Source organism: Tiliqua scincoides, chromosome 3, assembly GCF_035046505.1.
Source record: "Tiliqua scincoides isolate rTilSci1 chromosome 3, rTilSci1.hap2, whole genome shotgun sequence".
Classification (NCBI taxonomy): domain Eukaryota; kingdom Metazoa; phylum Chordata; class Lepidosauria; order Squamata; family Scincidae; genus Tiliqua; species Tiliqua scincoides.
In genome coordinates this window covers 129,635,729-129,648,984 of record NC_089823.1, presented here as the reverse complement: position 1 = coordinate 129,648,984, position 13,256 = coordinate 129,635,729, and the positions used below count along the sequence as shown (strand labels likewise).

At 43.7% G+C, this 13,256-nt stretch overlaps 2 protein-coding genes across 3 annotated transcripts in view; one reads left to right on the top strand and one right to left on the bottom strand.

The window, feature by feature from the left end:
- Positions 1 to 5,131, top strand: part of NELFA (negative elongation factor complex member A) — a 39,759-nt gene extending 34,628 nt beyond the window's left edge. For both annotated transcript variants that reach the window (XM_066622414.1, XM_066622413.1), the window contains exon 12: positions 5,024 to 5,131. The gene's annotated coding sequence lies outside the window, so the exon portion shown is untranslated. The remainder of the gene's footprint in view (positions 1 to 5,023) is intronic.
- The window catches only part of NSD2 (nuclear receptor binding SET domain protein 2), a 69,131-nt gene continuing 60,139 nt past the window's right edge, over positions 4,265 to 13,256 (bottom strand). Inside the window, exons 20-23 of the mRNA XM_066622415.1 lie at positions 12,630 to 12,771; positions 11,854 to 11,960; positions 6,970 to 7,168; positions 4,265 to 5,239 (exon numbers count right to left, since the gene is read on the bottom strand). Of these exons, the coding sequence (XP_066478512.1) occupies positions 4,977 to 5,239; positions 6,970 to 7,168; positions 11,854 to 11,960; positions 12,630 to 12,771 (711 nt within the window). The 3' untranslated portion in view covers positions 4,265 to 4,976. The remainder of the gene's footprint in view (positions 5,240 to 6,969; positions 7,169 to 11,853; positions 11,961 to 12,629; positions 12,772 to 13,256) is intronic.

Genomic DNA, 13,256 nt, shown 5'->3' with positions numbered 1-13,256 from the left:
GCCAGAGGGCTGCATCAAATGTCTGGCAAGATTCTGAGGGCTGGGAAAAAAATTTAAATATAAAATTTATATAAATTAGAGATAGAACTTAGATGTGTGAATGAATGAATGGCTCATTCATTCAACCTCTCTGGCCCTTAGAACACCCTCCAGATGCAACCAGAACATAATTCCAGTCATGTTTGGCAAAGCGGGCCTGGGACTTTTAGGGAACAAGAGGCTGGCCAAGGGATGGATAGAGACTCTCCACAGGCTGCATCTGGCCCCCAGGGCAGGGTATGGAGACCCCTGGTCTAGACTGTAGTTGATTATGCTCGAGCTTATAATGAGCTGTTATGTGGGACATGAAAAGGCAAACCCTGTCATAGCATTGGCCAGCAGGAATATGGGGTGGACATGACTCACGTGATTGTCTTGTTATGACATATTTCATGGCTAGGGCAGTGAAAAGGGTCCAAAGAGGATGTTTAAGCCAGTGTTTCTCAAACTGTGGGTTGGGACCTAATAGGTGAGCTGGTAGCCCATTTCAGGTGGGTCCCCATTTACAGGTGCAGCCTATTTATCCACAGGTTTGTCTCAACAAGAATGGGGTGGGGGTACTGAAAGTCTCATACACTTTTGCCTCCTTTACCCTGCGCTGGCATCTTGCTTCATTGTGGGGCAGTCCAAAACACTGCAAAAAGGTTCTGCCTTGCCCAGCCAGGGAAATAACCCTGGAAGAGGTTCCCCTTGCAAAGGAACAGTAACACTCCTGGAGGCCCTGAGCCAGCAAAGAGGCTGAAGAGGGGAAGGAGGGACTGAAAATCTCTGTAGCCAGAACATGTGCAGCAAGGTGGAGCATACTCACTCACTCGGGCAGGTATGGTAGCAACAGAGGGGATTGCTTTAAAAAACCCAGGGAGTGTTTGCCAAATCCCCCCCATTGAGATGGTGCAGGTAATCAACCCAAGCAACCCCCCTCCCCATGGTGCAGGCTATCACCGACACAAGCAAGCCTTCCCACCAAGCAAAGCATGAGATATAGACTACAATCCTCTCCACACTTTCCTGGGAGTAAGCCCCATTGACTACAATGGGGCTTACTTCTGAGTAGAAACACATAGGGCTGAACTCTGAAAAGATCAGCATCCCAACTGTGAAAGAAGCAGGGACAGCTGGCAACGGAGCGGAGGGGATTGATAACAGCTGCCTTAGTTTCCTTCCATGCGGAACTGTCAGGCTGCAGTGTATTTGCATAACTCTATGGCATTTAGCATAACACATTTCTGTTAATTCCACCGAGTCACAGAGTGGAACTAATGTGGATAAATAGGCTCCACCTGTATTTCAGTATTTTATTTTTTAATATAAGACATTATGCTACTATGGTATGCGAGTGCATTTGGGGAAATGTTGCAGACCTGTACTTTTAATAAGCTCTGTATATTCTTCTAACAATGATAGGAAATGGGACTTACTCCTGGGTGAGTAGGATGCTTTCTTGTTTGATGATGTCACTTCTGGTCATGACATCATTTCCAGTGGATCTTGGATTCTCATTCTAAAAAGTGGGTGAGAACCATTGGTTTAAGCCATTTCTGCCCAATGCTGCATATATGCAACACAGACCACCTGTGGGCAGGGCAAAAATTGGTTAAACAAATTCACACTTGTAAACAGTTCCTCTATGTCTAAGGAAGCCAGTATGGCTGCAGGAACAGCTACAGGGTGGAAGGAGAGTCAGTTAAAGGAATAGTATACAAGTAGTCTGCACTTGCAGGAATGAGGTCAGAAAGGCTAAAGCACAGAATGAGTAGAAAATAGTAACTGTCAAAAAAATAAAATGATTTTGGTTATTTCTGGAAGATATGGAAGTGGTGAAAATTGCAGGGAACAGAAGGAAGTGACATGATGGAGAAAAGGCAGACCTGCTCAATTTGAGCTATAGCTTTCTCCTCCCACAAAGGAAGTGGGCCTAATCTAATAGTTGCAGTAAAGAACTGAGGCCATCAGGAGTTGGGCTAGGTAAAGAGATGGTAAAAGAATACCTAGTTAGAAAGTTTCCAGGACCATAATGGGTCCAGGGTACAGGAGCTGATGGATGAGTTTGGAGCTGCTGTCTACTTTCTGAGACATGGGTGAATGGGTTAGTCACATACCATGGCAGCATCAAGTCTAATACATTAAAAATAAAATACTGAAATGAATTGGGACCCACCTGAAATTGGCTTGTGGCCCACCTACTAGGTCCTAACCCACAGTTTGAGAAACACTGGGTTAGAGGACTGAACTGCATTAAATATTTCCCTTTTAAAAAAAAAAAACTAGTCAGCCTGATCTAGCTGGGAAGATCCTGGAACAGATTAAGTGTAATGTCTGTGAACCCTTGGAAAATAAATGGGGTGATGTCTAGGAGCTGTCACAGGTTTGTTAAGAGCAAGTTGATAGAGTGACTGGCCTGGTAGAGCATGAGTATGTCTTACCCACATATTAGATTTTAGCAGTCTCCTATGACATCTTTGTGGAAAAAATATGGGCTAGATCAGGGGTGTCAAACTCCTTCCATATAGAGGGCTGAACAGCATTCATGATGCCTGCTGAGGGCTGGGGGTGATGTTATTACACAGGAAGTGATGTCTTTAAACAGGTCAAAACCAGAAATAAACTGTTCTTATGTAGGAACTCATTGGCTGCTAATTACAGGAGAGAAAATATAGAAGATCATATTTCAAGATACAGGAGAGCCCAATTATGCTGGCCACCCTTTCTGGAGTGCCACCTCAGCATTGCTCAGCAGCTGAGAGCCCAAGGGCCAGATAAAAAGCTTCTGGGGGCCACATTCAGCCCCCCGGGCCTTATTTTTGACACTCCTGGACTAGATGGTACTGCTATTAAATAGCTCCTTGTCAACCTGGCAGACAGGAACAAGTGGAGTGCCACAGGGCTCTGTCTTGGCCCCTACTACTTGCAGTAGTTCTGAAACTACTTAGAATCCAGACCCACCCTAAAAATGGTTCACTTTACCAGTCAGTGGCGATTGGGGCAGCAGTGCTCCTTTAACCCTTGACACACATGGCCTACTCTACCCTGTTAGTTTTGTGTTTCATGTACACCAAAATTTGGGTTGTGGGCCACAGACTCGCTGTGGGCAATGAGTTTAAAAAGTAGCAGGATGAGATGGTGGAAGGAATACAGGTCTAGCCTATTTATACACGGATTTGACTCAACACAAATGACCCCTGCAAATGAGAAGGAATGTGCTGATCCCTGGAGAAGGGGAAAATGTGCCCCTTTAAAATTATTTTAAAAAACTGAACTGACCTTTAACAATCACCTCCTTAATGAGAGAGGAGGCTATTCATCAATCCTCTCTCCAGCAGACCCCTCCCTTTCCCCTGACCACCTGAAAGAAAGGTGATCATTTTGCATTGGTGAAGGGAGGGGCTGAGTGAAACCCCTTTGTAAGCACTTGGAGGATGACTGATGGATTGTCTTCTTAACATCACAAAGGTCAGCAAGGCTGTTTTTAAATCACTGGAGCAAAGAAACTTTGTTTTTTAAATTGATTTGCTATAGTGTGTTTTTTGCCATACATGTGGGTACTTAGAACAGAACCCACCCAAATAATTAGTCTCAACCTGTACTTTCAAATTTGTAAATGACACTCTGGAAGACTAAATTAGGATTCAAAATGATTTGACAGCCCCAGGCCCCGGAGCAAGATGAACATAAACAAAATTCTACATGTAGTAACAATCAGACTGATATGCAGGGGCAAACCTAGCTTCTTAGAGGCATGTGTGGAAAAGATCCAGGTGGCTTAGAAGACCACTAGTTCAACATCAGCCAGTAGTGTGATTTGGCTGCAAAAGTATATGCATTGCTCAGTTGCATAAGCAGAGGTGGAGTCCACATCATGAGAATGCAACAATGAAAACATTCACACAAAGCTATGAGATGTACTTCACTGCTGCTAGTCTGTGTGGTTACCTCAGATGTGGCATACTATCATTATGAGCCACTGTGAGATACAGGAAGCTGGACTAGATGGGTGCTGCTGATCAGCCTAAGTCCCATCTAATCCAGCTTCTTCCAATATAGCTTTCCTCAAAGCCCTGTCTGCAAAGCTGCATTCCCAATTTTAGAAACGGCTGGATTACTTTGTTTTTTTTGCTTCACCTTGCCATACAGATTTACCTCTGAAAGACATTAACAGATTATTAAAGAAACATCAGTTTAATTTTGAAATGCTTTTATTATGCAAATACAATCTAAAAATTGGGAATAGATTTTCATATCAATTTAAATGTGAATTTAGGTCATGTATTTTTGCTTATTTGAAACTAAACTGGAGACAGCTTTGTCAGAGCTTCCCATAGTAGCACATAATATCCCACCTTGTTCCCGCATACTCTTGATCCTTGGTAAAATGCTATTACAGTGTTTAAAAAAACAAAGCAAACTGGATATCAATCACATAAAAAACCAAGCTGAAAATGTGCAGCGATACTGAGCTCTGTGCTTCTGAACTGTGCGATATCCACATGCCTCATTTACCAAGCAGACAAGGCAGGCCACAACTTTTCATTTTACTGTAAAAGCTAAATCATGACTTCCAGAAACATTATTTAAAACATTTGTTGAGTGGTTGCTATTACTTCAAAAGCTATGCATTATATAATCTTAATTGGTTGGAAATTGACATACCTCCAACTAGGAAAATACTGGAAAGAACTGTTTCTCTCCAACAGTTCAAGTGTCATCATTATTGCTGAAAAGTAAACCTGGTTTATCCTGAAAGTGTCTGAACGTGGCATGCCACAGTTCATGATCAGTGCAGATGCAGCAGAATACACTGCTGCAGTTGGCTCAGTGGATTAAAAATGGTTTTACCCCAAACTCCATTCTTGCAGAATACGTAAAACACATGTCCTTCCCTGACCCTATTCACAACTTATCTACAAGACAGTGTTGGCAGTTGGAACTGCAGTCCGTGACTATTTACATTCTGTCCTCTTCCATTTATTCCTTTGCCTCCTCTTAGGCTTCAGCATGGTCAGTTTCCTAGTGGGTCTCTTTGTCTTCTTTTCAGCTATTTTCTCCCCAATATGGTCTGAGCAGACTAACTGTCCATTTACATTGGAACGAAGCAGCGTCTCATCTTGATGATCCTTGCAAAAAGAATTTGGGCAAAAGTGACAAAAGGAAACTGAAGGCTTGCCACAAACATCACAGTGATGCCAAGGGCATTCCCATTTTCCTGCAATGAAAACAAAAGAAGACTGGGTCAATTTAGAAATTTTGTACTACACAGACTTACCCTGTTTAATTAAAATCAGCAGTACCAGTTCAAACAAAAGTATTTCACTTTAACTGTGGTTTGGAAAGACAAAAGATACCTTAACGGAGTTCCTTTCATGCTAGATAAACTATCCATATAGTTTACAAATGCAGAAGAAAAAATGCTTAAAATTAATTGTGTTCCATCTACATTAACCTACTAAGCTTCGCATCAAACAAATAGCAGCTGCAAAATGAACATGAATATTATATTCATATTCAGAGGAATATTCATATGAATATTATATTAGATATAATATGTAGCCTGCTGCTACAATGTTTCACAAAAGCCTCAGAAACAGGCAGCATCTCTCATAATTGTTCACATATACACCCTGTCCTTGACTTAAGTGCCTCATACTAACAGTACTTAAGCCTGATGCACACCCTTTCTGAACCATGCCAAGTGTCAAGTATATCATGAGAAATTTTTTTCTCTTTTTTGTAATGTAAGGCAAATGATGTCTAGGGGAAACCTGGTTATCTGCCCTTTCACTTGACTAACATGATGATACCTTCTATTAAGCACTTAAAGCATTATTGGTGAAAACTATGAAGAAAAATAAAATCAATGAATTACCAATCATGGGCTCTATTAAAGAATAAAGTCCCTAGAAATGAAACACTGTAAAGTAGATATAAGATGGTCTCTTCAGAAACTGCCTGCAAAGTTAAGTACCTCCTGTACAGGTCCTCAGTTCTGGCTCTAAATTCTGAACTTCTGTTAAGGCAGGCGGTCTCTAAAGAGACCATCACAGATCCACTTTACAGAAGTGTGGGCAGACGTTATCTGTTCCTTAAAGGTGAAGGTAGCATGGAAAGTAACAGCAGCCTCCAGTCCTTAAGATGCTACAAAAAGATATGTACCCAAATAGCCTAAGGCCAGGTTATCTTAAGGGCCATCTCCTCCAGTATGAACCTGCCTGGTCTTTAACATCAGTCAGAGGCAATGCTTGTGGTCTGCTCCTATCAGGTGACAGCAAGGAGCAGGGCCTTTTTAATGGTGGCTGCATTCCTTCAGAACACATTGGCTACAGGGATTATGTTGGCTTCCTTCTCCATGTTTAAGTAAAAATCACTTAATTCCAGAGGGTTTCTAATGTTACACCCATGACCACTCCTGAAGAATATTTTTGTTTATATTCCTGCTATTTTAATTTTTTCAGATTTTGTAACACTTTATTGTTCTTTTAAGAATTTATAAGCTGACTATGACTGAAAGGTGGGATGTAATATGAAATAGTAATACTTGTAATAAGGGGCCCACAGCAAATGTTGCCATGTCTAGCTAGCCCCTAAGATGAATGATTTTCTCTGCTTAATTGGACATACTGTACAGGACAAAGGGGGTATGTGTGCCACCCTACCTTTCCATATAAGATTTTCTGTCCATTTTATCCTCTAATTTTTTCTCTCTTCAATCTGTCCCTTGTTTTTTTCTGTTCATTCTCCCCCCCCCCTTTTTTCTGCCTCTTTTTTCCAGTTTCTCTTGCTCCTTTTATATCTGTCTGTTTTCAAAGTTTTCCCTTTGATCATCTCGAGGAAGAGGTACATCATAATACATTTAAATGTTTTAATGAGTATTTAGACAAGACCGATAATTGTTAGGAACCTATCACCCACCAAGCTGTGAACTTCATTTTTACTCACCAAAAGGGCGTTTTACCAAATCAAGACAAGAGAGATGGTATGCTTTGGTACAAGATTTTCTGTCACACAATACCAGCTGGCCTCCATCATTACAACGGAAGCAATAATCCTCAGACTTTTTTCTTGCTTCATTCTTTGTTTTACGTCTCCTCCTCTTGATTTTCTTTCCTTTCTCCTCTGAAGCAGTAGAGGATGAATTCTAAAAACACAAAATTCAAAACACCTTTCCAAATCCAGCATCAGATCACATATCAAAGGGAACTACAGACATCAGTCACTATTTTTACATATGGAGAAATAGGGGCCAGAGATGAACAAAAGAGGAGTCTTAGCATTAGGCTAAGCATAGAATATCAACTTTTATATGACATTGTCAAGGCCTAGACCTCCAGTTCTCACGGATTGTTAAATATGGGGTGCCCCTAGCAATACAGTCAGTTTTCTTAAATATCTTGTTTCTAAGCAGTGTTTGGCAGACTGAATGAAAACTGGCTAAGAGGACAGGTGCATTACCTGTAAGTTCTTCAAGAGGTCATCTGTGCAGGCAGATGCAGTGGGTTTCTGCATATGCACAAAGCCAACCTTCCAGAACTTTGTTGAACATTCTGCCCTGAGCTCAAGTAGAGAAGTCCCTTGCACAGACCTTGAGTGGGGGGGGGGGGGGGGTAGAATGCCCAATCCTTCAGCTCCTTTGAGGATCACCTTGTCTTTAAATTGCAGTACATGAACAGAGTCTTGATAGTTGGAGCCACATCTGCAAAGGAGATGGTTGAGCGTCTGCATAGATTACCACTCAAAGAACTAGTGACAAGCAAACTGTCCTCCTTTAATAGTCTCTTGCAGTCACAAGACTAACTTTCCCTTATCTGGAGGTATGTTGGCAACCTTCAGTCTCAAAAGACTATGGTATCGCGCTCTGAAAGGTGGTTCTGGCACAGCGTCTAGTGTGGCTGAAAAGGCCAATCCGGGAGTGACAATCCCTTCCACACCGGGAGCAAGTGCAGTCTGTCCCTGGTCTGTCTCCCTGGCTATGGGCCTTCCTTCTTTGCCTCTTAGCCTCAGTCTGTTGGCCAAGTGTCTCTTCAAACTGGGAAAGGCCATGCTGCACAGCCTGCCTCCAAGCGGGCCGCTCAGAGGCCAGGGTTTCCCACTTGTTGAGGTCCACTCCTAAGGCCTTCAGATCCCTCTTGCAGATGTCCTTGTATCGCAAGACATATCTGGAGGTATGTGCTGCATATCAGGAGAAAATGTTCTTCAGGACGGTGTGCCAAACAAGGCATTAACGATAAATCTCATGTGCAAAGCATAGTTTTTGATGAAGATCAACGGTGTATAATCAATTGCTGCTCTTCACAGCTCTGGGAATGGAACAGTTTCCAGGCTGGTGACGGAAGGTGAAATCTCCCTGCTGCATTGTGTCATCAAAGAAGCAGGCAGCTCTTTTTTGTCCCACTGGTAGGCCAGGGAGGTAGCCTAAATCACCCACTGAACGAGATGCGGGCAGAGCTATTTGTGCCCTTGTAGGGCCCCACTAATAGACACACAGCCTGTTGTCTGAATAATGCAACCCAATTAATCTAGAAGGAAGGACTTGTTTAACATTCAACATTTTCAGAGTCCTTTCACCCCTGAAACCAGGTTCTCAAAGAAAATAGGTAGTGTCAAGTTCTACTTGACACAGTAACAACACGTTTAAAAGTTTGCCACACAATGTGGTAGGATAACTAACCTACTAACAATGTCTTTTCTCAATAATTTTGGTAGATCAATAACAATATACATAAAGGTATAAACCTAGGTAGAAGTCTCTGGGTCCCTCTGGAGAGAGAAAAAGGAAAGATCCTCAGCAGTAGTCAAAAAAGATCAAGGACAAGGTGTTCTACCTGTACTAACAGTACACAGCTGTGCATTGGGTTTCCCCACTCAAGCGCAATGACAGCAAAGCTTTGGCAGCTTCCAAGATTGATTCTGTGCATGTGCAGAACTCCACTCTGTGTGACTGCACAAAGACAATAAATAGTGGGTCCTCTGAACAGGAAAATGGGAAGAGAGGGTTTGCCCATCACTGATGGTTTTTGCTCCTCCACCCAAGCACATCACTTGACCAAATTCATAGCCTTGGTGAACAATCAGGTTTCTAGTCTGGAAGTCTCTCCCACCAGTTACATCTGGGGAGGGCATAGCAGGCATTTCTATGTGTAAAGGTCTACAAGTCCTTTGGGGAAAAGAAACCATTTATTTACTCCACTTTATAAACTGCTTTGTGAACTACTTTTTGTTGAAAAGTGGTATACAGGGGTGCCTTGGTGTCTGCAGGAATGCTCCGGTATCTAGGGAACGCTCAAGGACGCTCCAGAGGCAAGCTCTGCTCTCTTTGCATCTGGAGGGTCTTCTGAGGCCATGCGTGTCCATCCGCAGCCTATGCCGGGATCAGAATGACTCTAACAAGGCAAAAACGCAATTTCCCATTCTGACAAGAAAATTTGAGTCATTTTGAGCCAAGCAGAGACCGTGGCTGTGGGCTCTGAAGACTCACTGGATGCAAGTAGAGCAGACTCTCCTCGCCTCTGGAAGGGATCATGTACATATGGAATCCATGGATATGAGGGGCCCCTGTCATCATCATTGGCATCCTTCAGTCTTGGGAGACTGTGGTATCACGCTCTGAATGGTGGTTCTGGAACAGCGTCTACTGCGGCTGAAAAGGCCGATTCGGGAGTGACAATCCCTTCCACACTGGGAGCAAGTGTAGTGTGTCCCTGGTGTGTCTCCCTGGCTGTGGGCCTTCCTTCTTTGCCTCTTTGCCTCAGTCAGTTGGGCAAGTGCCTCTTCAAACTGGGAGAGGCCATGCTGCACAGCCTGCCTCCAAGCGGGACACTCAGAGGCCAGGGTTTCCCATCTGTTAAGGTCCATTCCTAAGGCCTTCAGATCCCACTTGCAGATGACCTTGTATCTCAGCTGTGGTTTACCTGTAGGGCGCTTTCCCTGCATGAGTTCTCCATAGAGGAAATCCTTTGGGATCCCCATCACCCATTCTCACGACATGATCAAGCCAACACAGGCATTTCTGTTTCAGCAGTGCATACATGCTAGGGATTCCAGCTCGTTCCAGGACTGTGTTGTTTGGAACTTTGTCCTGCCAGGTGATGCCGAGGATGCATCGGAGGCAGCGCATCTGGAAAGCATTCAGTTTCCTTTCCTGTTGTGAGCGAAGAGTCCATGACTCGCTGCAATACAAAAGTGTACTCAGGACGCAAGCTCTGTAGACCTGGATCTTGGTATGTTCTGTCAGCTTCTTGTTGGACCAGACCCTCTTTGTGAGTCTGGAAAACGTGGTAGCTGCTTTACCGATGCGTTTGTTTAGCTCTGTATCGAGAGAAAGATTGTCGGAGATCGTTGAGCCAAGGTACACAAAGTCATGGACAACCTCCAGTTCATGCGTAGAGATTGCAATGCAGGGAGGTGAGGCCACATCCTGAACCATGATCTGTGTTTTCTTCAGGCTGATTGTCAGTCCAAAGTCTTGGCAGGCCTTGCTGAAACAATTCATGAGCTGCTGAAGATCTTTGGCAGAGTGGACAGTGACAGCTGCATCGTCAGCAAAGAGGAAGTCATGCAGACATTTCAGCTGGACTTTGGACTTTGCTCTCAGTTTGGAGAGTATGAAGAGCTTTCTGTCTGATCTGGTCCGGAGATAGATGCCTTCTGTTGCAGTTCCAAAGGCATGCTTCAGTAGGACAGTGAAGAAAATCCCAAACAAGGTCGGCGCAAGAACACAGCCCTGCTTCACTCTGCTTTGGATGTCAAAGGGGTCTGATGTGGAGCCATCAAAGACTACAGTGCCCTTCATGTCCTCGTGGAAAGACCTGATGAAGCTGAGGAGCCTGGGTGGACATCCGATCTTGGGGAGAATCTTGAAGAGGCCGTCCCTGCTGACCAGGTCAAAAGCCTTCGTGAGATCTATGAAGGCTATAAAGAGTGGCTGTCGTTGTTCCCTGCATTTCTCCTGCAGCTGTCTAAGGGAGAATACCATACCGGTGGTGGACCTGTTGGCTCGGAATCCGCACTGCAATTCTGGATAGACGCTCTCTGCAAGTACCTGGAGCCTCTTTAGTGCAACTTGCGCAAACAGCTTTCCTACAATGATAAGGAGAGAGATGCTGCGGTAGTTATTGCAGTCACCTGTTGCCTTTGTTCTTGAACAGCATGACAATGTTTGGATCCCTCATGTGTGGTACTCCACCTTCTCTCCAGCAGAGACAGAGGATTTCATGCAGCTCAGTGGCAATGATCTCTTTGCAGCACTTCAGGACCTTAGCAGGGATGCTGTCTTTCCCAAGTGCCTTGCCAGAGGCAAGGGAGTCCAGGGCCACATGAAGTTCTTCTAGGGTTGGTTCACTGTCAAGCTCCTCCAACACAGGCAGGCACTCGATATTCAGCGCTTCTGTTTTTTCTCTGGAATACAGCTCAAGAGTAGTGCTGCACCCAGCGTTCCATCTGCTGCGCCCGGTCCTGGATGACCTCGCCTGTGGCAGACTTCAGAGGGGCAATTCTCTTCTGTGTTGGATCTAGGCGCAGTGAAGTCGGAATCGCCTAAGGGGCCCCTGTATCAATATTGTTAACAGAGCTCTCCTGGCCTGGGCATCTTTTTGTCCTTCCCCTCAACAGTTCTTTCAGGCACCTGCTGGAGTTTATGGTATGAATTTCCTGGTCTAGACATTTCTTATGAAGCTTGGCTATGGTCTTAAATGTATCTGACATCAGAGGCAGCTGTTTTAATTGTTCTTAGCAGTTGTGTCATCCTCAAATCTTGGTAATGGGTAGGATAGAAATGTATAAAGCAAATAAATGAATACATTTGATTCTTCGTGTATTTCTACATACCTTTGGTCTGTCCCCAAGAAAGCCACTGCAGTTTGGAGCACCACATTTACACACTGTCTTTTCATTGCCCAAGCAGTCAAGATTATAATTGAAAGTCAGTTCTGTCTCTGAATAGGGGAAAACAAGAGATATTTATTGTAGTTCTGTCACAGAAGCATTAAAAAAATGTCTATTTTCCATATAACTGATCCATCCTCATCACACAGGTTATGTAGAATCAATTGCTGGAAAAGAGTCATGAAAGAGAAGTGAATAACACATCTGCTCCTGAATTTATTATTGTTGTCACATTGAAAAAGGTGTTTGTCACCTTTTTCTTCTCCTACCCTCCATCTTTCCTTCTGGGTCTCATTTATTGCATGGTTCTATAAATGAAATCATATGTTCGGAGTACTTTGGAGACTCAGGTCAAGAAGTGTGAGATAAAGAACAACATCAACATAAGACATAGTATTCTCTGTGTGTGTAAGAAACAGCTACTGATTTTAAATGAAATCCATTTTTGTTAATACTTGGAACACAAGATCCACTTAGGTGAGGAAGGAAAGACTGAAAGGTGTGAATAATGATGGTCCCAAACCAAAGTTTGATACACACCCAGAAGTGCTATGCAGTGGGACTTCCCTAAACAATTTGGCAGTTTCACACTTGTGCAGAGCTAGAGAAAAGAGTAAGCCCTTAGAAGTCCATTGGCTGCAAAGTAGAAAAGCAGAAGCAAGTTTCTTCATGTGACAAGGAGAAACTTGAATTTTGCAGTTTTAACGTGTGGTATGTACCTGCGGGAATATCACACACAGCAAATAGTCCTACACGAGTGTCACCATGTACAGTCCATTTCAGAGTCTCACAATTTGGCTGACAGCTGTGATTCATAAAACGAGAGTAGTTTCCTTTGGGGCCAGCATCAATTATACGGTCCTGGAGTTAGGGAATACAAAAGGATGGAATTTTATTAATAGTAGCAGCTGTGCTCTGGCAGAATGGAGATCTAGACACACATCTTGTATTTAACCTGGAGCTCCATTAAACACAACATACAGGAAAACTCCAAAATGTATCACAATTGTTGTTATTTTATTCTTATAACGCTTGATGGAGGACACACGTGCTTCTGGACAATTATAAAGAAGGGGAGAAGCATCTTTCAACAGAAATTTGTAACTGCCAGTGGTGCACCTGGAGAGGGGGTGGGGGGCAAAAGCCCAAGCACCTTGCCTGTGGGTCCTGGTGCTGCCTCCACCCACCATTCTACTTCTGCCTGCCCTTCAGAGCCGTTCTGGGGGCAGGCAAAGCCCCACAGTGTTGAGGATCACTGTAAAAGCCTTCTGAGGCTTTCAATGCAATCTTAAGCAGTACTTCCAGTTTCCTGGAAGTCCTCAACGCCACAGGGGGGCTGCAGGGAC